Source organism: Semicossyphus pulcher, unplaced genomic scaffold (assembly GCF_022749685.1).
Source record: "Semicossyphus pulcher isolate SPU_LCO1_2020_fin unplaced genomic scaffold, fSemPul1.0.p SCAF_18, whole genome shotgun sequence".
NCBI classification, from domain to species: domain Eukaryota; kingdom Metazoa; phylum Chordata; class Actinopteri; order Labriformes; family Labridae; genus Semicossyphus; species Semicossyphus pulcher.
The window spans coordinates 20,314,756-20,341,804 of NW_027211691.1; the positions used below are offsets into that span (position 1 = coordinate 20,314,756).

Below are 27,049 nucleotides of genomic sequence, written 5' to 3' on the forward strand. Positions count from 1 at the left end.
ATAATGGAAGTGATAAAAAAAACAGTACAGAAACCAGTGTATACTTACCTTTTAGGCATTTTGGTGGCATCCCTCACCCCTTGCCAGGGCTCAGCAGGCTCAGCTGGCTGCGGGGCAGCAAACCTCAACGGTCCCAAAGATGGATGATGCCTAAAAACTCCTCCACCTGCTGCTCTGAACCTGTCCTGAAATGTCCTCGCACATTGCCTTTTTTTAGCGTTACCACAGGTCCAGACCTCTCTAACTAACAGAATCACAGATTTGATCAATCCCACATTTTCCTCTAATATAACCAAAGATCTAAATTAATGAATTAGCAGTTCAGTTCAGTGACATTCCTTTTTGCGTTTTGTTGAGATTGTGTTGTATACTCGCCTGCTTGAGCCAAGAAACAGTGCAGGAGTGCAACGTTCAAGAACAGCTGGGGAAGACGTTTTCCCATAATAAACAGATATCTGGTTCTTTTAGCAATAGCAATATTTCCATACAGGAAATACAGCTGAAGGTATAATGAGTTACAGATAATCTTACAACCGTGTCCCAGTAATCAAAGTATATAAGTTTGCTGTACCTTTAAGGTGGGCAGACCACGCCTCTTCCATAGCTACACTGCCCTTTGAACTCCAACACTTCAGTCTTTAGTAAATTCATATTTGGTATACCTCAGTCACTGTAATCACTACAAACAAGTGCAGACTAAGTCTTGTAGGACTAATATGAGGGTTAGAATAAAACACGCAGAGCTGTGGAGGCGTATTTTGAAGGAATTTATTGGCACAGTTATAGCAGCAATGTGTTCTTGTTTATTTTCAACAATGATCCCAAAAGAGTTTGTTTCTCTTTGACAGTTAAAGTTCTCCGGCTATTAGTCACTTCTAAAGAACAGCTAATTCAGTTGGCAAAATGACAACACTTGGAGCTCAGTTGTGGGTGATTGTCAGAACAATTGCATAAAGTGCATTTGCACACAGCGTAAAGAAAGTGAAAGAGAATATCTTAACTTCGATCTGCTTTAACGGCTGCTTTGTCGCTACATTCTTAGTGGTTTAGTCTGAAGATACTTGCTGTTTATAAATAGATGTAGTAATGCATATTAAGTAAGGTTCTTAGGGTGATGATATTTAAAATAACATTTATTATGATTATTTTAAATGCTGACACAGCTGTACCAAGTTCTCAGTGCTGTACCATGATGTTACATTGTAAGTTGTGGTGTTGGAAAGGGTAATATACTGCAATACTGCGCTTCTCTGCCTTTTTACAGATAAATATGTTAAATACATTCTATGGAAGTATTTTCAAAGGACAGCGTTAACAGCCACCAAGCGGATTTAAAGAGAAAAATTCTGGCCAGTATTGCACACCAGTTTTTAAAACCAGTTCTGCCACATCGGCCGCTGAATTCTGCCAACTCCATCGCAGGACTATTACAACATCCACTTGTCAGAGGACCAGTCGAGGAACTCCCGCCTCAGTAGAAAGCAGGGTTTGTGTGCTCGATGACGCAGCGCCGGCAGTGGCGTCTGACGAACCGCAGAGCGTCCGGCGACACCTCGCAGTCTTGCACGTTGAGGAGCTGCAGCTCGCAGCAGTTTGCTGCCAGAGCTTTGAGTCCTCTGCCAGTCACGCTCTCGCAGGCTCTGAGGCTCACTCGCCTCAGGCCTTGGCAGTACATCGCCAGCTGCTCCAGCCCGCTGTCCGACACGAGCGGGCACTTACCAACGTCAAGGGATTTCAATTTGGGGCAGCTCCTGGCTAAGTGACTCAGGCCGTGGTCTGTCAGCCCCTCGCAGCCCCTCGCGTTCAAGTAGCGCAGTCTTGGGCAGTAGCGCGCCACGTAGCGCATGCCCACATCTGTGATGCGCGTACAGTGAGCCACGCTTAGGTAGCGCAGGCAGCCTTCAAGGCGAGCAACCTCGCGCAGGCCGAAATCCCCAACCAGGCGGCAGTCACTGAGGCTAAGCTCCCGTATTGAAGGGCAGTGGAGAGCCAGGTGGCGCATGGACTCATCCGTCAGTCTGGTGCAGCGCCGCAGATACAGATGTGTCAGACGGGGACAGTGGGAGGCGATAGTTCGCAAGCCCTCGTCCTCGAGGGAAAAACAATCGGTCATGTCCAGGAAGTGGATGGAGATCTGCTGGCCGTGCAGAGGGGACAGCTGGAGTGAGGCCTCCTGGGTGAGGCTGATACATGTGACCTTGGAGCAGCCTGGAGGAAGAGGAAGCGGAAGAGGTGTCAGCTTTAAATAATTATCCTTTCCAAAGTAGTTCCAATTTGTTTAACTCTGTCTTACAACAAAAGTCGGAATGCATTATTGAACAAATTAACAGACAGCTGCCTTTATCATTTTGGCCATTGATAAATCTATTCCTTGTCTGCTTCAAATTTATAGTTGGGATAAATCCAACACAACCATATGCTCCATGGAAACCAAGCTTACCTGAAGCCTCAGCAGAGAAACTTACAGCCTTTTTTGATTACCGTCACCCCAACACAACCCGGCAGAGAGTTTGGCATTTGATTATTGATTTAAGACAGACTTACTGATTAATATATCCTTAAAGAAAATTAGAAGAATAAGCTCAATTATGTGAGCTGCCACTTGAGGGCGCCAGTGTAACCTACTGTATGTGTATTTGAGCGCAAACAACTCCAAAAAAACTGAATTGGGGTTCATTTTAAGGGGCAGAAATCAGAGGCTGATGGCTCTACCAGTTAAAAAAATATACTTGAATTCATTATTTTGTTGCCACAAGTTTTTTTTAGACGTTATTTTTACAGAAAAGGTCTCATTCCTTGGTGCTTATTATGCAGACCTTGCTCTGCCACTGGACTCCTGTCCAAGTCAATGTTATTTGTGTCACTTCCTTAATGAAAGCAGCAGACCGCTGTCCTTACTCACGTTGAGGTAAGTTCTGCTCTCAGCTAAAGAAAGCCTTTCTTCTCCCACATGGGAGCTTAAGGTTGGCAGAGCTTCTCCTGCTCCTCTAATGATTTCACCAGCTTTAGTAGAAATGACTGAGAGGAGGAATTCTTTGAGGTAAATCCAGGGCTGTAGACCCTCCTTAATAAAACTGAGTGAGCCAACCGTCAGCATACAATTAAGGTAAGATGGCTTTGAGTTTTTGTAATAGATTATGTGTATTTCTTCTTACCTGAGAGGTTCAGGTGCTCCAGGTTGGGGCAGCGAGACACCACCTCAAACACAGCGTCGTTAGAGATGTTATAACAGCCAGAAACCTCCAGGCGACGCAGCTCCGGGCAGCACTGAGCCACTACATGCAGCCCACGGTCGGTGAGCCTCTTGCAGCCGTTCACCATCACCGTCTCCAGGGTGAGACACACATTCGGGGTGTCCTGGCACAGGCGGTGGGTCAGCACCCTGATGGCACGGTCGGCATGAAGCAGCTCTCCCGTTAGCCGCACGGTGCTCCAAAGCCGCGGGTCCCACGCCAGGTTGTACCAGCGGCGGCATACTCGAGCACAGCGGCACAGCTGATTGGTGGGGAGGTGGGAGAAGATCTGAAGGAGGGTGTGGTCTGGGAGGAGGTCGATAGGGGCGAGGTGGTGGGTTTTGGACTGGCGAGAGCGCGTGTGGGTGCCAGGTTGAGGGTGGACGACTGCGACGGTTTCGGCGGGGGCGGAGGAGGAGGAAGAAGAGTTGGTCTCATGGCCGTTGCTGGAGAGAGCAGGTGAGGAGAGGGAGGAGGACTTGGATGGCAGGATAAGACCGGGGCTGGGGGTGCTAAGGGTCCGTGTGCTGGAGTCTAAACCTGAAGGAAAGGAGGACAAGACAGATGCCTTAAATGTTTTGTCGAGTCTACTGATATAAGACCTGCTCTAAAGTCATCTATTCAGACACAATGTTTTTTAGTATCATCAGTGATGTTGAATGCATTCCAGGAATAACTTTGCAATGAAAAATTGCTATTTCCCTCTCTGCTGTACTTTCCTTAAATCTGACTCATGCACTTTTCATTCCCTACGTTTCCCTGAATTACTTCTGACAACTTGCCCTCAATGACTGTAATATCATCCATGAACAGCTGATGGTGATTCTGTTAGTAAGTTACCGAGATGGAAAAAGTTTCCATGCAAAGAAAAAAGTAGTTTTGCATCTTAAAGTCGTACTACAGTGATGGGGCATTGCACTTCTATTTGTCAGAGTGTCAAAGGGCTGCGCATGGACATGTACCCCGAGCAGTTGGGAGATTCGGTGCATTGCGCAAGGGCGTCGTGTCAGTGCCCAGGAAAGGAACTGGCACCTCTGTCCGTGCCGGGACTTAAGCCAACTACTCTCCGGTCCCCAAGCCAAATCCCTACGGACTAAGCTACCTTCTACCCCCAATGTTAGTACAAGTACTAGTTCCTAGCACCTACAGAGGCCACAATCCATACAAACCACCTATCTGAAATGTAGGTGTGTTATGCTAGTAGCGGCTAAAGTAGCTTCAAGCAGCTAGACTCAAGAAGAGATGGAAGCGGGCTGCAGAATTCTGGTAAACCCGCTTCTTTCAAACTCAACACCGTCACTTTTTTTGTTATCAAATTTGAAGTCTTCAGCCCCAACCGAAGCTGACTCCAGTGAAGATTTTTAAAACAATTTATCCGTTGACACAAAGCTCCTTTTGAAGCCGCAAAAACTTTAAACATTTAAACTACTTTTTTTTCCACATTCAGCAGAATTCCCAAAGACTTGTAAACAGCCTTTGATGTGTTAAATTGGTGGAGTTCCCCTTTCACCAGTTAACCAACTTTAGTGTGATAAATTGGTGGAATACCCCTTTAAAAAAAGTTTTTTTGGCTGCTCTCCTTTACTTTGCAGTGATGAATTTCTTGCTCAAACTCAAATAGGTCTATCAAATGCTGCACTTTACAAAAGTTGTGTTAGATCCCTTTACTTTGCTGTCTTTTGGGAAAACACATAAAGTCATTTGTCTGATATTTCTGGGGAAAAGAAAAAGCGACAAAAAGAAATTGGGTTCATCCTACAGCCACACCGGGTTTTATCATCAATGAAGATGGGTTTCCGTGGCCCTCGTTATCATGTCTTCAGACGTCGGGGAAAAATCGAGTCACATTAATCTCCCCGGTATTCAGGCAGCAGCCTCCTCATCAGATGAACTCTGAGGCTTCAAAGCGACCAGCTGAGGAGTTTGGAGCTGGAGCTGACAATGCACGCTTTGCACTGTGTAAACACTGAGGCCCGTCTGACAGATGTGTCCTGATTGCTGCCACTTTTCAACACGCAGCTGTGAGAAGCGCTGGCTTGATCCCATCACTGTGGCGTGAGACCATTCTTCAATAAGCCGGGTGCGTTGGATCTGTTTCGCTGAGGTCGACCCCTCACACTGGGACACTGAGTGCTCTCTGATGCTATCTGTGTCTCCTCGTCACCTCTGAAATCTGTCTTGTCCATGCTTGAGGATTTTAGCTGGATTGAGTCATCACTAAAAGCATTTCAAGATAATGTCACGTGCAGCTATCAAAATAAAGGTCATAGCTATGAGCTGATAGGCGAGAGGCGGGGTTACACCCTGGATTGATCGCCGGTCAATCACAGGGCAGCGTTTAGATCAAAGGAAATAATTTTGGTTATTCTTGTTAAAACTCTTGTGACCAAAAAAATCCCCCAAAAATCCCCAAGTGAGGCGCTTTTCCACACCAACAATTAACTTGAATTTATTTACCTAACCTGCTCCATGGCTGTTAGAGTCTGCTTCTGGTCTTTGTTCCTGCGCTGTCGTTTCGAAGCCTTCTAATCTTCCTGTAGTACCTGTTTGATGTCCAAAAAACTTCCAGGAGAGTTCTGAATATGAGACTTTTTTTGTATGTTTTTGAAATTTAACCAAAGTATAGGGAAGTAAAAATGAATCCTTTTGTTTTCAATCTTTTTAAGATGATTCTTTTGGCCTTTTTCATAGAGAGGACAATGGCTAGTGTTGGAAACAGGGGACGTGAGAATGGGGGATGGCATGCGGCAAAGGGCCGATGGATGGAGTTCAACCCGGGGCCGTCACATCGAGGAATGTTTCTGGTTCCTTCCCCTCAAAGTGTTTGATCTGAATACTTTATATCGTTAGGTGGACTCGTACTTTTGTTGCCCAGCATTCCCTTATGATTCTTTATACATTTAATGTATCCACGATGTGGCACTAGCCCCGGTCATGTAGATTGAACCATGATGGTTAATGATAACTTCAGGAGCGATGGTCAGCTGGTTCCACACGGTGCACGTCAGCATCTCCATGACAAATGTACAGCATCCTGCCTGTCATGTGGATTTGTGTGCAGGGACTGACAGCTGGACGGTGACAGCGTCCTTACGACTGTCCTGCGGATCTGTATTCCAGACTTTGGCTCGGCAGTCCGCCTCTGATGACATCCACAGACCCGTCGTCTTGGGAGCATGTCCACCGATTCACGGCTACTTTAAAACTCTCTCTCGTGTGCCTTAAACTTCTCACTCATTCGAGGAAACGACAAGTCCTGCTGTCAAAACTCGGCACCAAACTCATTTAATGTAGCTTAAAAGAGGATATTGGCTTTTAATTGTTTTAATTGTGGGATATGATTGATCTTAGTTTGGGTTTAATGCATCAAATGCTTCCGGGTGGTCCGCCTATGATTAGCAAAACATGAAATATGTAGGATAATTTCCTTGTGGTCACCTAGCTTATCTTGGCCTTCATATTTGCAGCCTAATACAAAGGCTTTAATGATCCGAGGTCATTATAAACACATCATCTATTATGAATTTCACACACCTGTCCAAATATGTCATGACAACAGCGGTGCAGTTGTTGATTCAAGCACTCTGCAAATATTGCAAGATTCCTGAGTTAAGACCAAGTAAATGTGGATTTATCCATCATGGCTGAACCACACACATCGCAACACAGAGCTAGACAAACAAGTGGAAATCATCGCTCTGTTTCCAGCTGATTCTTTCAACTTTTCCATGAAATAATAAGAATAATACCGCTCAAATATTCATGGTTACACATCTGCATTTAAGGATCATTTCTGTTGCACCCCTACAAAAATGCAAAAATCACAACATCCAGGACAAGATCACATTTTCCATCGAGCCGTGTGCAGCCATGACACAGACACATTTCTTGAGTCGTTAGTTTTGACGGACGAATGAAGCATTTCTTTATCCTTCAAGTCCGAGCCACGTAATCTGCATGAGGAGACAAACTCTTCTGCCACTGGCTCAGGAGCGACTTCCAAACAGTGCTTCTACATGTGTCCCTGATCAGAAGAGCGCTTTAAGCCAGCAGAAACACGGTGCTAATAATCACACAACACCCACCTACTTCCCCTCTCACACGTCCACAGCTGTTGGGAAACTTTAAATGAAGACAGCTCTACGGTTAGGATTTCGATAGATGGCACCTGGATCTCTTTAAGAGCATCCAGGTGCTATCAATAAGGCATCTGTTTACCCAATCACCATTGACTATAAACACAATAACACTGTTGACGTTGATTACAGTGATCCTACGACCAAAGTATTCACCTTTCTTTCACTGTGTTAACACTTTGGCTTGGTTCAGACTGCAGGCAAATCAGATGTCTTTCCTTTAAGTTGGTTATCCACATTGTTCCAAGTGATCAAATCAGATGTGTGTGTTTAGACATCACCACCATCTGCATGGGTTGCTAACGACTAACTACGTCTGCAGGCATGAAAGCATAAGAAATGGACATCCATCATCGCCAAGTTGTGGGGCAGAAGGCCTCTGTTGCAGAGGAGGCCGACCTCCATCACTCTGGATTTGAATCTGTTCTTGTATTGCAGGGGTACTCAATTAAACTTGAAAGAGGTCCAGTTAGAGATTTTTTTTCTCAAGCGAAGGTCCAGAACATCATAATGTCTGCCTTCGTTATGATTCAGTACCATACATTTATACATTTTGAACGTCTGTCAAATCAAATAAAGAAAGTACAACAAGGCTAAATAGTTTTTACAACAATGCTAATAACTTTAACACAGAGCTCTCATAATTTAACAATAATAATAATGAACACTTCAATATTGGTAAGGAAATATAGTGCGTGTTTGTATGTTGGGGGGTCTGGGGTGACAGAATTGATTGGCTAAGTAGCGTCACGTATGATGATTTACAACGAATTCATTGGTCTGCGAGTTTCTTGGACCCCCAACTCACTACCACAAAAACAAAAAAGCTGCACAGGTTAAATAGATGCGCTTGTCAAACTGTAAATAGGTCCGGGTCCTGAGACGACGGCAGTTGGGTCCGGATCTGGACCGCGGTCCGCCGTTTGGGGAACGCTGTTGTATTGCATTGCAAATCTGTTTGAGCAGCCATAGCGTCCCAGCTAAGGAGCATCTGTAGATGTCCGATTGAATTCATTTCAAGCAACTTCCTAGTTTGTAAAAATCACATTTCATTTTGTTCAAACTTCCTGAAAATAATTCTGGATACAATCTGTATATGCCAAAAAGTGGATATTGGCAAAAAAGTATGAAGGCCTTTTCACTTCTACATATAACCCTAACAATAACCTTTGAGCCTCTGATGTTTGCAGTAAGACACTCTTACCCTGACCCAAACCCAGGACCTGCACAAACACCTTCTAAATCCGACTTCTTTAATCCGACTTCTTTAAAAATTAAAAATAACTTACGACTACAAATATTGTTCTGTCTATAACCTAAAATTCAAACTAATTCTGGGAAACAAAAACTGCCAATAGCCTCAACTATTACCTTTTAGCAGAAAGGTTCCCCCTTGGAAGCCCAACTTCAGGTCCACTTACTGTACTAGTTTTTTCCAGAGCGTTTAACTGTATTGCAAGTAATTTGGCCGTAGTTGGGTTTTAAAGACTTGAAACTTTTAAAACTTCCAAGGTCAAGAATGAATTTTCTGCTTTACTTTTAAGCCAACAGACATGAGAAATCCAAGATGTAATCATCTACGGATGAAATCATAACTGCTATGGAGCATGAAAGTCAATAAAAATATCTCCTAGACAACCAAGAAATCTCTGTCCACTAATAAGGTCCATCTGATGCAACGGAAAACCTCAGATAAAGCTAGTTAATAGATCTAGAGTTCGGATTGTTGGGAATATGGACAAGTGCAGATATGGGTCTACCTGCAGTAGGAATGAATACACTTTGCTGTACCTCTCAGTTACTTCTGAAGCTGTTTAGGTTTACCAGCGGTGTCGTGTTTTATATCTCTGTATCATTAACAGAACAAATACCATGCAGCTGTTAAAGTGCTCTTGGAGAAACTGTAAGTGCAGATGGTGAAGGATTCAGTTGGGTTTAGGAAATCAAAGGAGAAACAGTGGAACATCTGGTCCGTACCCTGGACAAAGAACAACGAGCAGTGGTGAAATGAAAGAGAAACTCATGCATTTTGAATGTGCATATAGCCACAGCAAGGCATACTTGGCTGAAATCATTTGCCACTAATACCCAAATCTATGCTGATCCACAGCAACGCCGCAGCAGGAACCTATTAACATCGACTTAGCTGTACTTCTGAGACACATCTGGATCGTGCTTTGATACCAGAGCGTAAATCAATCGAAGTGATCACTGAGAAGACGAGATGCCTGCGGGATGAAGAGGCGCAGCTGGAAGTTCGGAGCGATGTTGCCTTAATGACAAAAACCTGATGAACTTTGTAAAAAAGCAACCGCACAAAAACAGATCCGAGGGAGTCATTCAAGGGCCTCTGAAAGAAAATAGGGGCAAGAGGAGAAGAAAGAGGGAAGATAAATTGGCAAAGGAGTCTGCAGACTTTACCAGAGACGGAGACAAGTGCACCGGCAGGGTCAATCCGGACTTTAACGCAGACTGGTCGTAAACTAAAGCTATAGGGATTCTTTTCAAGACCTTGCAGTGCCGTGAAGCTCTGCTAAGACCCTGTCTGGAACTCGTAGGATTATTACCGCTGCATCTGGCAGAACAGACCAATCCATTACCTCAACGCTATTAGCCGTGTGACATGTTCCTTTCTCTGCAAGCTTCGCTGTGCTCCTCCCTGCCAAGGCAATGACAGGGCGGTGTGGAGAATATGAGGGAATTACCGATGCTCATTTTCTACTCATAAGTAGGAAAATCAACTCCAGATCAATACAAGAGGAGTGAGAATGAAAAAAGAAGCAGTTGCCTCTAAAAAGCGACCAGGCAGCAGCAACTGAGAGAGAATCAAATTGATTTATCAGGACTGAACGGTTACGTGCTCCAGATTTTTAAAGGGAAACATCCGACTGAGAAAGAACTCTAGGGATAAGAAACATCTGTCTGTCCTGGGTTTTATTGAATACATGGAAGTTGATATTACCGTACAGTGTGGCGGCTGGGCTATCAGCAAAGCCTTCACTACAGGAAGGTGTTACGTCACCGGACAACTGGAAGACAATAGGGCCTTCTGGTTCCTTTACAATGTGCACACTTGGACAGGAAACAGGCTCCTTAGCGCCACACAACCCCCATAGCTCCACTACTTCTGGACTGCAGTTACTCTCACACTTACTTAGTTTGGAGATTCATTTTTGACGCTTGTGCAGCTACAGATTCGGCCATGCATGCGCCAGGAACCACAACACGACTGATTTCCTCAAGGGAGTTTTTGGTCTCTTAAAGCCGTTCTGTCAGTTCAAAAGAAACAAAACGTCTCCACACTCTGCCCTCGTCACTTTATAAATCCTCCCCTGAGGAGGACAGCAGACGCTCGGATGTCTTAAAGCCAAATCTAAAGGCGTGATCTCCTCAAAGGCCTTCAAATGTGAGCATTTGTGTGCGTCCATTCATAACAGCACCAGTTATCCAGAGTACAGATGACAGTTGAGACCACAAAGGCATCAAGAAAAACCGACCCAGCCTTTGGCAAATCGGAGTAATTCATGATGATGTAATTTTTTACAGGTTGTTAAACCAGGATGTCAGATAGAGCGACAATCACGAGAATCATATGCATGAAATACCTTCTCTGTACCGTCGATGCTTCCTGGCAGCAGCTAGAGAGTGAAGTGACAGTCACGTTGAATGACAGGGGAGGGTAACACACAACACCGCGAAGAGCACGTCAGACAGGAGCGGAAAAGCCACCGCTGGCCTGGACGGTTGATTTGGGTTGTGATGAGGAGCAAATGTAATGAGATCATGTGGTTGAAGAAACAGAGCAGAGGGAACTTTTGTGGTTACAAACTGACAAAGAAAACGGTAACTCCCAAAAGAGGTTGTTTTGTCTCGAATGGTAGAAGTACCTTCAGAGAGAGGAACAGCTCCTCACTCAGGCGACATTCTGATAAAAGTATGAAATTTGAGTAAATATGCTCTTTGGTTTCTTGCCAAGTGTTAGATGAGAAGATTTATACCACTCTCATGTCTGTAAGCTACAGCCAGCAACTGGTGAGCTTGTTAGCATAGGACTTGAAGCAGAAAGAGACAGCTAGCTTCAACAAATGACTCATAAAACCACAATTTGTCATTTATAATTTCTGTTTGTATACAGCTGAAGGAAAGTGGTTAAGACTCAAACTTTTGAGGCACTGGTAGGCAATGTTTTTAAAACGTAGCATGTTTCTTCTACCTAGCCTTCCTCCTACTTCCAGTAGTTATGCTAAGCTAACTGGGTGCTGGCATTTGGACATTAGAGTGGTATAAAACTTGTGATCTTGGCAAGAATAAGCAAGATAGCGACAATTTGTGACCCCAATCCTTTCATGGAAGCTTTTCTCTGTGTCAGAATCAGGCATGTGTCTTTGTTACAGTCTTCCTCCTGTCACACGGTCGAACAGCAAACTCTCTAATAATGAGCTAAGCTAAGCTCTGTTAGCTTGGAGAACTTTTTTTACTTGAAAGAAATGCTGTACGATCCCGAGGACAAAACACCTACAGATAGTAGACTGTAACCTAACACTAAGAAAAGCTGTTGCAAGTACCGCTAGCATATTTTCAGTGGGCTAGTTAGCAGTTAGCCTTTCAGTGGCACCGAAAAAAAACACCTGATAAAAACCTGCTAGAACCAAATATTTCAGAGAGACACAAAATAATTTTGCTAGTCCACTTTCAAACTTCAAAAGTTGATAAGAAGATTGACTTAAACTCTGTACCAATTAAAGTTCGAAGGGGGCTAGCTAGGGCCTGACATGTTTGGTGGAGGTAATTAACTATAAATGATTAAGTCTCGCTTTAAAAGAGCCAGGTATTATATGCAACCACAAATTCAAAGTTTAGTTCTGGTTGTTTGAAACACATGGCTCAGTTTATAACCCTTCAAGAACACTGTCTAGATTTTCCTCTCATTTTTCAACCATTGCAGCTTCAGCAACGACTGACACTTCCCTGCTTACGTAATGAAACCAAACCACAGAGTGAAAAGAGGGGAGGGGAAGTCCAATGTGTCAGTTCAGCTGGTTCACAATTGTGGTCATATTGCCACATGAAAGCCCAGAGACCCAGGTGTATCGGAGTAAAAACATCACGCTCGAGCCAAAAGCGTACAGGAAGCAAGCGTACGTTACGGGCCAGGTGGCGTCTTTCCCAACTCCTGTCAAACATGCTGCTGTAGTAGAGCTGAAAAATGTGACCCTGTTGAAGAAAATGGCACACGCATTCAAAACAACAGGCCCGGCGCTTCCTCCCTCAGAGAGAGGACGAGAAGACGGAGCGGTAATCAGAGAAGAGTTATGAGATGGAGCTCGCTCAACTTCCCCTCCTCCTCTTCATCCTTCGCTAAACTGCTTTCACTTGTTTTCTGTTTTCTTTCGCCGCCTTGTTCTGTGCTTTTTCGCTCAGATTTCCTGGCTGCAGGAGCGGTAGAGAAAAGGACGGGGGGGAGGAGCGAGGACAGCTGATGGAGAAAATCTGGGGGGAAATAGCACTGGCATTCTTTGCCTCTCTGTCTTCTCTCTTTACAAAGACAGTTTCCAATGAGGATTAAAAGAAAAGCACTGATATTTCTCATTTCAAGTGCTTTAGGCTACTTGAAAGAGTCTTGGATTAAGTGCTGGCTGCAACTTTGCGTCCAAATTGAAAGTAAAATGGTTAACAGATTTTTCTTTTGAGCACAAACTTCTTTTTAGTGTAAAACGAGAAGTATCAACAACACTATTTCCTCTAATCCTCCAAAAGATAGGCAATCACCTGCCTGACATCTCCCTCCAAAAACAACGGCTTCTTCTTCCCAAAAAACGTCTATGCCTGTGTGAGAACTTCCAAATCGGCCGTAAGGCAGCAGAACAAATGCAGCGTTAAGTTCCACAAAGATAAATTTGTCACACGAGCTTGAAGTTTGCCCAGAGTGGTTTGGCTTAAAAGAAATACCGCTGAAACGGCCGCTGATGTATGATAAAAGCCACATTTACAACACAAGTGGAGGATAACAACGTAAATCTTCTCCGTGCGCCGTAAATGTCCCGATGGTAATGACACACACAAACACCTCGATGTAGCCTCTCGGTTTTTTGGCACGGCAAAAATCAACAGTGAAACACTATATATCTGCCTGGGTAAACAGAAGTAAATGGGTCATCAGCGCGCCGGTTTGCAGATGAAGTGAGAGGAATTTGTTGCCTTTGGGAGGGTGAAAGTATTAACATGCTGGAGACAGCAGCTTTCTGGAGAGGCTGTTTAGACTGCACAGCTGACCCTCACACAGATAGGTGGGAATACTGATGAATATTAGCAGAGTGTAATGCCATAATTTTATTAAATTAGGGTCGGTGACTCCATCATTATCAGGCAATAAAAGGTTGTTATGAGGTAGAGATTGAAAACATGTGTGGGTGTGTAGAGCATTTAATTTGTAAAGTAAGTTAAAATGACCGATTATGGTATTTTTTGTCATTGGTCAATGTTACAATAATAAACTTGTGAGCACCTTATTAACTGTAAAAAAATGGGGGCTTCAAGAAAAAATCAGTCATGATACATTCACAATGTAAACTTTTAGGATAAAGACAAAAAGTTGCAAAGAAGTCATAAATGTTAATAAAATATTAGAGGTAGGGATGCATGATATTGGATTTTTTGCCGATATCCAATATGCCGATATTTTACAACTAATTTAGCCGATTACCGATATTTTTTCCCCGCACACTTTATTGCAGAGATCATCAACTCTCTTCTGTATTGGAATTAGCGTACAGTATAATGGTGATACCCTTATCACATTTGTTACAACGGTCGGGGTGACGCTTTACGCCGGCATGGCCTGGTCCGATTTAAAATGACAAAGGCAGCATGACGGTGGAGTTTCGTTACGGCACTGTGGTGGAAACACAGTGTAAAACAGGCTACTGTCACCTCAGAGCTAGAAGGTTCCTGGTTCGCATCTTGGTTCGGAAATGAAAGAAGTTGAAAAAACGGAACAAGATAATTCTGTGGCCACTGAACTGTGATTAAAAGTCAAGTAAACCAAAAAATTCAAATACGACTTAATTTGACTTGGAAAGTTTATTTGTCTGAATCAATACAAATTCATCTCAACTCATCTATTCAAATTCAGTTAACATAAAATGTCATTCATAACTTCTCAAGCCCCTTTTACAGTTTGAGGTGGGATTATTACGCCTGAATCTTGGGGTGAAGTCATTCCGCCTCTGAGCCGGCATCGAAGGTGGTATCAGAGGCATAACAGAAGTGAAACGTTGTCTGTGCAAATGGCAGAGCTGGCAGGGCGGAACAGCGCCGTGTGTGTGTATGTGAAGGACGCGCTGTTTCTTTACACCTCGTGCACGTTTTGCTTGCGCAACGCGGAATTGCTTGCTCCAGTGTAAAATGGCAAAGGCTGCCTGTGGGCGGAGCTTCGTTACGGCGCTGAGGTGGAACCGCAGTGTAAAAAGGGCTTCTGATAACCACCGATGGGTTCCAGGATTGCAATCCGCCTCTTTTGCCCTCCACATGGACTGTTTTCCTGAATTCAACCAATTTCCACAGGACGCTAGTGGATGGTACCAGGAGAACAAACTCAAACTATAAAACTTCTGGCATAAACAATCATGTTACATACCTACAGAATCTCCATTTAGATGTCTGTTTGTAGCCTACATATTATTCCTACACAGGGTATGTGTCCCCCTCTCCCTTTTGGAACTTTAGACCTCAGTGTAAGCCTTCTGAAGCTCTATCGCCTGACGCCCGGAAACTTATCTCATACAAACTGTTGCACCCTGCTAAATGGAAGCGGCATCAATGTCTTTAAAAGGTCTTCAAAATGTTGTTCCTCTTCAACATAGAGAAACCAAGCATATATCATGGCTAGCTAGCTAAATGTGACACAAAATGTCAAAGTCGATGGAGGTTCTGCTGGGTACCAAGCTTGCTTGTCTGTTATTGGCGCACAGAGCCAAAAGGGGCGGGACAGGAAATGTCAATTGAGGCCATGCTTTAAGAAAAACACCACAAACAGCAGTCTCCCAACTGCAGTCAACCTGCCTGGCATGCAAAGCTGAATGGACAGGAGCTTATAGCCATGTTTACATTGGTGCTCCAGAGACCTGACCTTGTACAACACTAACAGAGAAGCAAAAAGCATGCTAATCTTTGTGTAAGGGACTTCCTACATGTACAACTGGTTGTTTCTATATGATTAAGCGACAAATTTACGTGCCTGATGCTTATTTTCACTCCAGACGCCCCATGACCGTCTGATTGACTTGATATTTTTGGTATGATCCAAGAATTAACATCTTGTGACTAACACATTAATTGGTGTAGAAAAAATCGAAATGTTTTACTGCTTTTGACAAACATAAAGAAATGCATTAAAATCATGAGATGTTTTGAGTGTAGTTTTTTCCTACTGTGTTTTCTGGTGTGAAAGAACAGAGTAAGCTTTTCCCCTTCACTGTTATCACTGCTTCTTTGTACCCTGGCAGACAGAGAGGAAGTCTGCTTGTTCATTGTTTCCACCATTCCCTGTTTCTCAGCTACCTTCCTGGTGCCTTTATAAAGCTAACTTCTTCGACATTATCAACGCCCCTGTGAATCTGTGTTACATCACTGGCTAAAGCTCGGCTCAGGTTCCAGCTGATACGGTCGAAACAATACGGCCTTGAAAAGTAACAACAGTTGTCAGTTTAGCTCCTGCCATGTCTGAGCCACATTCCTGTTGTACCCTGAGTCCGGCTGTGCCAAAGCAAACCCCTGAGGCCCCGACGGGGTCACAGTGAAACCCCCCGCTGGGAGATACTCAGCTTCATCCCGCAGGAAGGATTTACAGTCCAGGATTGTGCCGTTCAGTCTGCAGCTAATAAGCAACTGGGTCAGTCCACCACAAGCCCGTCTAAATAATAAATGAAAACAGAGACACGTTGTAAAAAGTTGCCAGAAGACTGCCCGACCAGGTTTGTTTTCAGGAGGAGAACGAGTGTAACTTCCTAAAGCGGATTTTGCGGGAACACATATTGGATGGGTGAAAGACGACAGGCTGTGGCCTACTTTCCATCTGTATGCTGATATTAGGGCCGGACAATCATTCAATAATATGATTTATTGACTTCAGGGCCGTTATTTGAAGGGTTTTGAAATGATTACAGCGTCTTTCAGATTCTTCTGTTGGCATAAATATTGATTTTTAAGAAAACAATATTGGTTAGGATTCATGCAGTCTCCAGTCTGTCTGGCTTGGATTTTGGATCTCTGGTTTGGAGGATTATTTAACTTTTGTAAGAGGAAATAACTTTTTTTTTTCTAACAGATGAAAAGTTGAATCACCGAGCATTAAAGGGCACTCTTTGTCAAGTCAATACACTTACTACTTTTGCCAATACAACCTCATTTGGCCTTGGATGACCAGCAGCTTATGGTGGCTAATGTTAGTTAGCCTAAGGGGGTTATTTATTGACATCGCCGAGACAGTTTGCCGATGATGACTTTTCTCTTCTTGGGCTACTATGTTTTTAACATTCAACATTATCTAATTGTTACTCACCGGCAGCTTTATTTTATTGGTAAGTGGTCTAGTCTTGCGACCACTCATTCACACACGGATTCACACACTGATGGAAGAAGCTGCTACCTAAAGTGCACAATTGTCAATCAGTTATCACATTCACACATCAATGGCTATGCCACCGGAAGCAATTTGGGGTTCAGCGTCTTGTCCAAGGACCGTTTAGACTGAGGGAGGTGGGAATTGAACCACCAACCTTCCAATTATAGGACGACCGACTCTACCACTGAGCCACAGCGCCCCATTATCTGTTCTGATGTCCAAAATATAACTTCAAGCAAGCTGTGTTTATTAGTTTTGAAAGTTTTCATCTGATTTTGGATTTGTGTTTTATAGCCTGAAGAGGAACAAAACAGAGAGAAACTAAACAGCTCTTTTTGGGTTTGGTTTTTATTGCCTTGCTCTATCTAAAAGACAAAAGTAATTTTCTCAACAATACAGACAGGATTTTGTTTTCTCTTTCTTTTTGTTTAGTCAGATAAAAATAGAGATAAAACTGGAAAATTCACAAACCCACAATTCATGTTAGCTATTAAAATCCCAAGACAACTGACAAAGAAAGACGCCATGATGAAGGCTTGGTGCCCAATTGTTACACTTTTAAAGGTCTAAGATGACCACGCTCTGACAATAAAAGTTTTTAATAGAGCCTTGGAGATTTTCTTGTGATTTTATTTGCCTTATATGTGTATCTCTATTTAAAAGCACCCCAAGCTAGGGGCGCTAGTTTAGCTCAGTTGGTACAGAAGCTACAGCCTTCGACGCACCGATCGCAGGTTTGACTCCTGGTCTGCTGATCAGTTGGTGCATGTCATCCCCCACTCTCTACTCCCAGCATTTCCTGTCTCTCTTCGGCTGTCTTATAAATAAAGCCAAAAACATAGAAGCACCTCAAACTAACCCAGTTTGAGTCAAAGATGTGCAATTTTTGCATAAGCGTTAGCCACATGCTAAGACACAAATCTTGGTCTTGTAGCATACTTCTTCTGTTATGTGATCAATTTATGTAAATTGTGCATAATAGCATGTTACTTCCAAGTAGCTGTATGCTCTGCTAGTTTTTCTTAAGCGTATGTGTTAGCAGAAAATGTCTTGTTATACCTCCATGTTTGATAAAGTGGTGTCTTGACATTAAAAGGATAAAAACTAAATGAACTCACTAACTAATGCAGCCGGACATTACTGCAGCATGAGGAAGCTGTATAGGACCCCCTAATATGAATACTCCCAGTGTGTGGTGGGGAAACAGCCCAGACTGCTTCCTGATTAGTTTAGTGGACCACAGGACGAGGTGGGGAAGGTCTGTGTGATCTGCAACTATGTGTGTGTGTGTGTGTGTGAACGCGGGTATGCATGTGTGTGTGTTTGCGTAAGTGTCTTTTTAAGGAGGGGGGATTTGACTGTGGCCGTGGCGGTTCCAGACCATGTAATTTACTCCCACTTAGCGTGGAGAAAAAACTAACAATTTCAGTCATAACACGGGAGAGAAATTATGGTGGGGAAGCTGCTGGTCTTGGTCCATACTCTGTCTATATATTTCTACGTGCACAGGTTGTTCTCCAAGCTGACACATTCGGGGCAATTATCAATTTCACAAAAATAGTCTTGGTGCGGGAACGAATGTGAGTGAGTCAGCGTTTCCAGGGAACTCGAATGAGTCGCATTAATCTGCCTCTTCCCAATGCACACTCACAGGAAGGCAGTACATCCCACTCTCTAATTACTGAGGTTAATCAGTGAATTAACCTCCCTCAAACAAACTAATTGACTGCATCTTGCACGAAACCGAACGTGCGTCTGATGTCTCGTCACCAGTTCTTTTCTTCTTGTCTTCTCTCTCTGAGAAACACCTTGAAATCTCCGGCTGACTGACAGCCATAAACACAGGCTGGAGCTCGGATCTGTTTTCTTGTGGGCAGCTCAAAACCACAAGAATACTACATTCATCATGCCAGAGCAAATTTAAGATTGGTGATGACAATGCATGAGAGGAACAGGGTTGGAAGTATATATGAGTACGAGCGTGCAAAACAGACGGTGAGTCACTGGTCAACTCAGAGAGACCGCAGCATAAAGACAGGGAGATAAGAGATTAATGAGCTGTAGGATGCTGTTTGTTGTCATTTTACTGATAATTAGCATTAGCTGAAGAATATATACAAGGGGCTATAAAAGCTAATGATGAGTTAGCAACACTAAAATCCTTCAAGCTCACAGCTCAACATTAATAATTGCTAATATTATAATGAATAAAAGGAGTGGCTTGTAGCAACATAAAAAGACAATTAGCATCCAAATCAACAATCATCCTTCGATTCACTCTGATGGATCTCTTCAACCGCGCTTTCAGGCGCAACAAGCAACCATTCTCAGAAGAAAAAGCTCTGATAAACCAATAGTACACTACCAACCCAGCACCAACCAGCAGACAGAACAAGTTAGCGACTAGCTAGCAAACAGAACAGAGCATAAGCAGCTACAGACACAGCTAGAGCCGCACATATCGTCCTCTAGAGCTGGTGGAGACCAAACACAGTGCTAAAAGACAATTTAGGATTAAACTTAGAGATGGACTGAAAGTTTTTGAGGCTGCACAGTGGTGCAGTGGTTAGCTGCACAGTTAGAAGGTTCCTAGTTCAAATCCCCGTTTGAAGGAAGTGGGCCTTTCTGTGTGGAGTTTACATGTTCTCCCTGTGCATGCATGGGTCCCTCCGGGTACTCCGGCTTCCTCCCACAGTCCATGCTCATTAGGTTCATTGGTGACTTTAAATTGTCTGTCTCTATGTGTCAGCCCTGTGATTGACTGGCGCCCTGTCAAGGGTGTACCCCGCCTCTTGCCCAATGACAGCTGGGATCAGCTCCAGCCCCCCAATCCAGGGGCTGCAGCCTTCGAAGGACGCGGTCTACAGAGGATGCTCCATTCAGAGCCTGCGTAGACCGCTAAAACCAAACTGAAATGAGACAGAGGATTTCCTGTTATTGTCACCAGCTGTTCCCGCCATTACCCTTGCATAACCCAATGACACTACTGTCGCCTAGCAACAGGTAGCTAAAGTCACATAACTTAACCTATTATTTTAAAGATCATTTATTTCAAGGGCCCTTTCGTTGTGTTTAACATGTGTAACGCTAGCTATTCTAACTGTTCGTGCCATCCCCTCAAATGGCAACAAATTTGATGAATTCAGGTTTAAATTTAGAATACCTGTAGTGATATCCTACAACAAGTACAAATGTTTACCGTAAGGATTGTTGTTGTTTTTTAAGTTTGGGAATGAAGGTATGCACACACAGTCTTACAAGAAACAAACCAAAAAAGTGAACCACTTCCAAAAAGAAGGTCAAGGTGTGGTAGGTTTGTTTGAGTTAACATTATGTTCAATGATTTTGTTAAGTAAACTTAAGGTTAAAGGATAACGATCATGGTTAGTCCTGTGGGCGGGTTTCGCTCGGTAAGCAAGTTTATCGTAAACACAGAAGAATGGATGTTTTTACAAATACACAAACGTCATAACAAACTAGGATTTCCCAGAGAGCACAGGCTGAAATATAATAAAACAATGGGGATGAAGCGCTTGGCATTGCTCTGCTTTTTGATCTGTTCTTTTGGAATTACAAACTTTGCTTTGACTGACAGGTTGTTAAAAATGTATCGGACCTTTCCACCTTTAAGACAACTGCTGACAAGAGGCTTCAAAAAGACATTCGAGAGGATCCCTACAGTCCGTGTGACAGGCTTGAAAGACGAGAGGGAGCCACGGAGTAACAACAGCTCCTGAGCAGAAGGTGAACCTCTTCTCTCCCTACACCTTCTCCAGCTAAATCCCTCTCACCCTCCTCTCCCGAGCCCACGTACTCTACCTCCCTCCCTGGCAGCGCTTTGAGCCTGATACGACCACAGTTTAGATAAGCATTCTTCCACAATGAGAAGCCAGAAGTGTGTTTTTTTTTCTCCTCAAACAAAGCCTTAGAAATTCCTTTGGTTTCTGCGTTCTGATGGGAGCCGTGAGTTTGTTTTCAATTTAGGGGTTATCCCAGGAACACGCAGGTTTTGTCTCCAAAAATAGGCAGCACAGAGAGTGGATGAGGACGGAAGAAAGGGAGGAGGAGGAGGAGACGAAGAAGGGAGGGGAGTTTGGTTAATGAGCACCAGATGCATTACCTTCGGTGGTAGCCACATTCTTTGGAGCTTTAGTTGGTGTGTGATCTGTGCTCGAACTTATGTCAGAGGAGATGCTGGAGCTCCCTTTACCTGCAGGGACGAAAAACAGAATAAAGCAAGTTTATCACGACAAACTGTAGTTACGATTTGTTGCTTTTACCCTTTAACCTTTTAAAAATACTCTTGCTAGTAGAATTTTAATGCTTAATTCCTGAAGAGTGTGTCAGAAATACGTTGGAATCTCACCCTGATGATGCATTCAATGACGTGTAAGGGAATATAAACCCCATTTCTCTGTGCTTTCCTCACTTTTGTGCCTTTATTTTGCATTAGCCTTTGCACAAGTGGAAAGTCTCCGCTGGTTTGTGAGAGTAAGTGTGCATTTTTGATACGTGGAGGAAGAAAAAAATTCCCCTCAGCCTTCAAATAAGTGAGGAAACCCTCCTGTGCAAGACACAAGGAATCTGCCTCTAATGAATCATTAGAGTACTTCTCAGGGCGTACAGTCCGTTCAGCTGCCACATCACTATTAAATTAACATGAATTTACAGCTCTAACTTTATGAGCTATCCTTGTTTTCTTTGATTCAGAGATATTCTTTGAATGTGCTCCTCCTCTGCTGGAGTACAACAGGCCACACTGCCATGCTGCCTGCAGGCGGCCTGTGGAGTCGTTGTTTATGGCATTTTCATTCCTCAGTCGGATCATAAATGCAGCTTTGTGGCTTTCCTGAGACTTAAGTATGCGCCTTTTTCCCAGCACGACAGGCCGGAGAGGTATTCCCGAACAGTCACGGCAACATGCAAATCAAGTGCAGCCTCCTAAACAGACCAGACAGTTCTCAAAATAGGTAGTAAATGGTAAAGTAGTAAAGGGCAGGGATTAGAAAAGCAATCTGTGACTCCGAAGCCAGTCTCACTCCTAACGTCTGAAAACAGCAGCTTGGTCAGAGGCCCAACACGTCGAAATATGACGGAGCAGGTACCGCTCTATTATCAATCTGTGAAGCTATCCTCGAGCTTCGGTGTTCGAGTCCTGCATTAAAAGAGGGTATTATGCTGTTTCACATTTTAAGACATATATATAATGTTACAATGCTGGATGTTCAGACTGAACGTGGGCGAAGTTTCAAATCTGTAGGTAAAAGTATGTTGGAGTAATCCCCAGGCTTCTCAGCTCAGTCTGCTGTGAACGCCAGGTTTCACACAGTTTTTTCTACACGCTCCAATTTGTGACGTCACAAAGTGCAGCATCAGCAGGCTTTGGAGAGCTGGCCAATCAGAAGAAAGTGGGCTTTTAGGGGCGGGGTTTCTTAAACCGAGTCGTTTCAGGCAGAGGCTGTACGAGGGCCTGCACAGAGCACCAGTGTGAGCAACATGATGACTTTCATAAACTGTAAATTATGCTAAGCTACTACACAGGTATCACAGAGAGAAATATGAAGCTTCAAATTAGCATAATACTCCCCCCCCCACCTTTCAATTTGTAGTAAATGTTGACTACTTTTTCAGTTACATTAGCTACTTTGCGTAACATAAGTAACTTGCATAACTCACACGTGATTCACGTCCAAACCAAAATATTTTTACTTAACCTAACCACGTAGTTTTGGGGCCTAAACCTGTCCACACGACGAGTTTTGCAAAGGTAACTACGAGTTAATGATCGTTGCACATCCAATTTGTCTGTGAGCTTTACTTTGAAAATGCGATGATGTTGTTCACTTACGTTTGCTAACTTGACTACTTTATTTTGAAAATCTCACCTGATGTTGCATATTATTATTATTTTGACTGCGGGGCCCTACGAGTGTCAAACTAGCACTAAAGTGGTGCCTAGAATCAGTCAAATTCTGAAGCCTGGCGTCACAGACTTTGCTGCTGTATTTGCCAAGTTGGTGGTGAGAAACTGTTGACACAAACGTAACAAAATAACAAAAATACATATAAAATGATTTTAAGCCACTGCAGCTCATATGTCTTAAGTATGAATGACATGTAGTGGTGACATCACCAAGAAACCACATCTGCTCCATCTCCCCCAGTCCAGAGAAATGACTCAGACTTTCATGAGCAGCTCTCGGACTTCAACCTGAGAAAACTTTTCTAATATCTTTGCAGAGCAGGAAGAATAAAGTCGGCGCAGACAAGAAAATATGTTTTAATATTTCTCTGGTTACAGCATTATTTCCCTCAGCATGAGGAACTCTGCGGGGCTGTTTGTCTGACGCATGCGGAGCTGTGCGAACGATTGTTTTCTGTGTTTGGTGGAAAAACAAGTTAGAGAAAAGCTCCGGCTTCCTGTCTCATGTGCTTATATAAGTGTTAGATGGAGAGTTGGTGCATAGTTGTGACCAGTGTGGAGGTAATTGCTGAGTCACACTTTTAAACAGATGTGGACAGACTGACTGCAGAAGTCTGCGCATGTATTTAGATGTTTGTCTTTGATAATATCAGGATGAAGACAATAAACACTAACAATTGATACTCGAAGTGAGACAAAAAGCTCATTATTGACTGACTTCTTCATTAAAACAACTAAACCTGAATAAACATGTTGGTTAAACATTTGATCTCGAGCTGTATGGTGGTGAAGTGGTTAGCACTGTCGCCTCACAGCTACAAGGTCCCTGGTTCGGACATAAGGGGGCTTCTCTTTGAGGAGTTTGCGTGTTCTCCCCGTGCATGCGGTGGGAGGTACTCTGGCATGCTCGTTAGGTTAACTGGAGACTCTAAATTGCCCGTAGGTGTGAGAGTGAGCATGAAAGGTTGTCCCTGCCTCCCGCGACCCTAAACAGGATAAGCGGTCCATCCATAATATTAATCACACATATTTTTTGATAATATATTTATCATTTAAGAGAAGTTATTTTTGAAGGGAAAAGACCAAAATTCTCTTGTTTCAATATTTGCTTATTGCTTCTCTCTTTTATGACTATTAACTGTATTGGGTTCGGCCATTGGTGAGGCAAACAACACAATGACAAACAACAATCTGACAATTTATCGACAATAATTGTTAGTTGCAGCCACAGCAACAACTTTGAGCTTGTGTGGCTGCACTGTAAAAGCTGCTCTTCTGCTGAATATCTGAGAGAGGAGCTGAAAGTAGTTAAAATGCAGTGTCACCAAATCAGCCAGGACTGAACCTGTACACACTATAGCTTTTCTTTAATACGGGTAAACCCTTTAGACAACTGACTCAAGTCTGTTGAGTATTGAGATGTTACACACTCAAACCTTGAAGACCTACATCATCTGATGACGTTTGAAATGTGCCTTCTATCTGCAAAAATGTTAATTAAAAGATGCATCATAGTGCTTCATGTTACTTTTGCTGTAACTCATTGTTGTCTTGTATCCCTGCACTTCAATTAGAGGCCAGGAATCTGCATCACTGGTGAATCATAGAAGAGATGTTTCAGCACTCCAAAGATCACAGTTTGAATTGTGGGATTTAGACGGCGTCATCTAAACATGTGGCGTTCTTACATCAACAGAGAGGACAAGCCTACGCTTGCACTGGTAATTCTACTGAGTTTGTAGTGTGATGCCTGGGTTTCTTCACCAAAGGATTGCAAACTTGTGCAGGGCCAACCATCAAAAGCTCTTTTAACTTGCAATGAATTATCTGTATTTTCCCATGAAACAGATAGTATGAGAGTATAAAGAACTTGGTCTAGCTCATAGAGGAGTCCTATCTGTGTTCGAATCTGTTCCTGTACCTTCACCGGCTGGATTCTTAGGTGTGGCTGATCCACTTGTTATTTTTAACATCGTGAGCTCCAATCTTTTCTGTGCAGATGTTGACTTAGGAAGAGAGCTCACTGGAATGTTATTTATACAAACATTTCTGCTCCGGAGACAGAAGGGATGTGTTTGGGAGAGTCGGACCGACGGTCATCTGAGTGTTGGAGATTAGATGGAGAAGACAGTGTGCAAGAGAGGAGGCAGGAGGGAGGTATTACCGTTATCTTAGTGCTAACTGATTGAAGTCTAACTATGCGTTTGACGGTCCTGGTTATTGTAATATCACATAAAAATGTCTAATGCTGATTTACACCTGGATTTAAGCTGCATTCCAGTTGGGTGAAACAATTGTCTGCATGGCCATCAGTCTTATGGACCGATACTGGCCCATTACTGATTTAAGGGCCAAGATGGTGGTGTATGACTTTCTCTCCCTACTGTACATCGAATTTCTCTAAGAAATATAGAAATATATGTGCAGGGGAGACCATATTTGTATTTGTACTATGACTATAATCTCCTTAGTGCTTCTTCTTTGGCTCCGCCCAAAACCAGCATCCAACAACCAGCTGCAAGAGAGCACCTTCAGGTCAAAAATACCAACTAATCACAAAGACGACTATGAACCATGAAGGAATAAATCACTTTTACATGTCTCCTCTATAGTAAACAATCGAACAAGGAGCTGTTTCCATTAAAACTCCAACACTTGCATTAATATAGCTATATTGTAAGTGTGTCCAGCAGTTCTTTGTTTACATAATGATCATATGCCATTGACCAATATGCCCAAAATGGCTGCCAAATCAAACAATAGGTTGAGGGACTGAGGACAAAAATGTCTGGAATTGGCTCTTATCAAGATCAGAATGACTGAGTGCCCCCAACACACTAGTCCTTTCCACCCACCTCCTCTAAACCTTTAAAAACTGTGACATAAATGAGGCAACTTGGTTTTGTGTGATGAACTCACTGTCCTGCCAACTCAGCTGCTAGTGACTCATTATGTGAGGTGATACTCGAATTAAACTGACTTTATACTGGCCACCTTTTTCTACTAAGACTCAAGAAGCATACTAGCATGTCAAATTATAGCCTCCATTTGCATGTTATAAGACATGCAGCCTGTATTATTATAAGTTAAATACCTTAAAGTGAAGGTAGACTATGAAAGTTTCTTTCCTGCAGAAAATGCTGGTAGAAGAAAATCTAAAAAAGTCGCTGTGAGTGTTGTTTTATATTTAAACTTTACATGAAGCCTATAGTTTAAAACTGCTCATTTTTAACGGTTTAAATATGACCACCAGATGTCTCTCTATCGTATACGAAGAATATAAACGTTACACATCGTTATAAAGCATAAAAAGTATTAAATGTAACGTCACACGTTGCTATCAGCTCCATATCGGCACATATTCTCTAAATTGTTAGATTTTTGAATGGAGTCTGGTGTGACTTTAGTTCTACACGAAGAGAGGAAACCGTTAGCCTGAGTTAATAAGATATAGAGGGAATAGTGCTGGTTTTAAGCTAGTTGGAACACACTCGGGGAAGCTAACGACCCAAGAAACTTAACTTATAACGGTAAAAAGTCATCCTTTGAGGTGTCTGCTTCGATAAAAGAGATTTCCTTCTGATCGGAATTCAAATAAAACGTGTTTAAAAGTCGTGATCAGAGCACTTACCCTCGCTTCCATACTGTTTTCCATTGTTCGCACCCATTTTAAAGAATACATAATCTACGCACAAAACTCGGTTTATCAAAAGGAGTTAAATTCCAGAGAAAAAGGGCAGTCTTTCCATAAAGAGAGGCTAGACAGGCAGAGGTTTGTGCAGGGCCGCGAGCTCTGACTCCAAATAGTTAATCCAGATGTTGAAGAGAGGACGCCTCAGCATTACGCAAACCGAGAATCCAGCGGTGCAGACTTTTCTATATCTGAAAATCCACAGACAAACATTGAAAGTAGTAGACATTAAAAAAAAAATCGAGGAGTTTGGAGAAAAGTTTCCTAAATGGTAAGCAGCTGTTTATCAGGATGAGTGCGGGCAATCACAGCGTCCAGACAAGTTAGTGAGGACGCGCAGCTCTCCTCCTCTGGACCTGGATTTAAAGAGACCGCAGACCAGAGAGGGAGAGAGATGTGGATATTTAAAGAAAGATGAGCGAGAGACAGGCCAAGTGTGACTCA

At 43.1% G+C, this 27,049-nt stretch overlaps 1 protein-coding gene across 1 annotated transcript; it reads right to left on the minus strand.

Annotated features, from left to right (window-relative positions):
• Window positions 1-763: 763 nt before the first annotated feature.
• Window positions 764-26,887, minus strand: LOC138596038 (F-box/LRR-repeat protein 7-like). Its single transcript, XM_069667614.1, has 4 exons — window positions 26,546-26,887; window positions 21,112-21,201; window positions 3,156-3,773; window positions 764-2,208 (listed from the first exon to the last, which is right to left on the minus strand). Exons 1-4 carry the CDS (start codon window positions 26,580-26,582, stop codon window positions 1,472-1,474), a joined length of 1,482 nt encoding a protein of 493 aa, XP_069523715.1. The 5' UTR covers window positions 26,583-26,887; the 3' UTR covers window positions 764-1,471.
• Window positions 26,888-27,049: the final 162 nt, after the last annotated feature.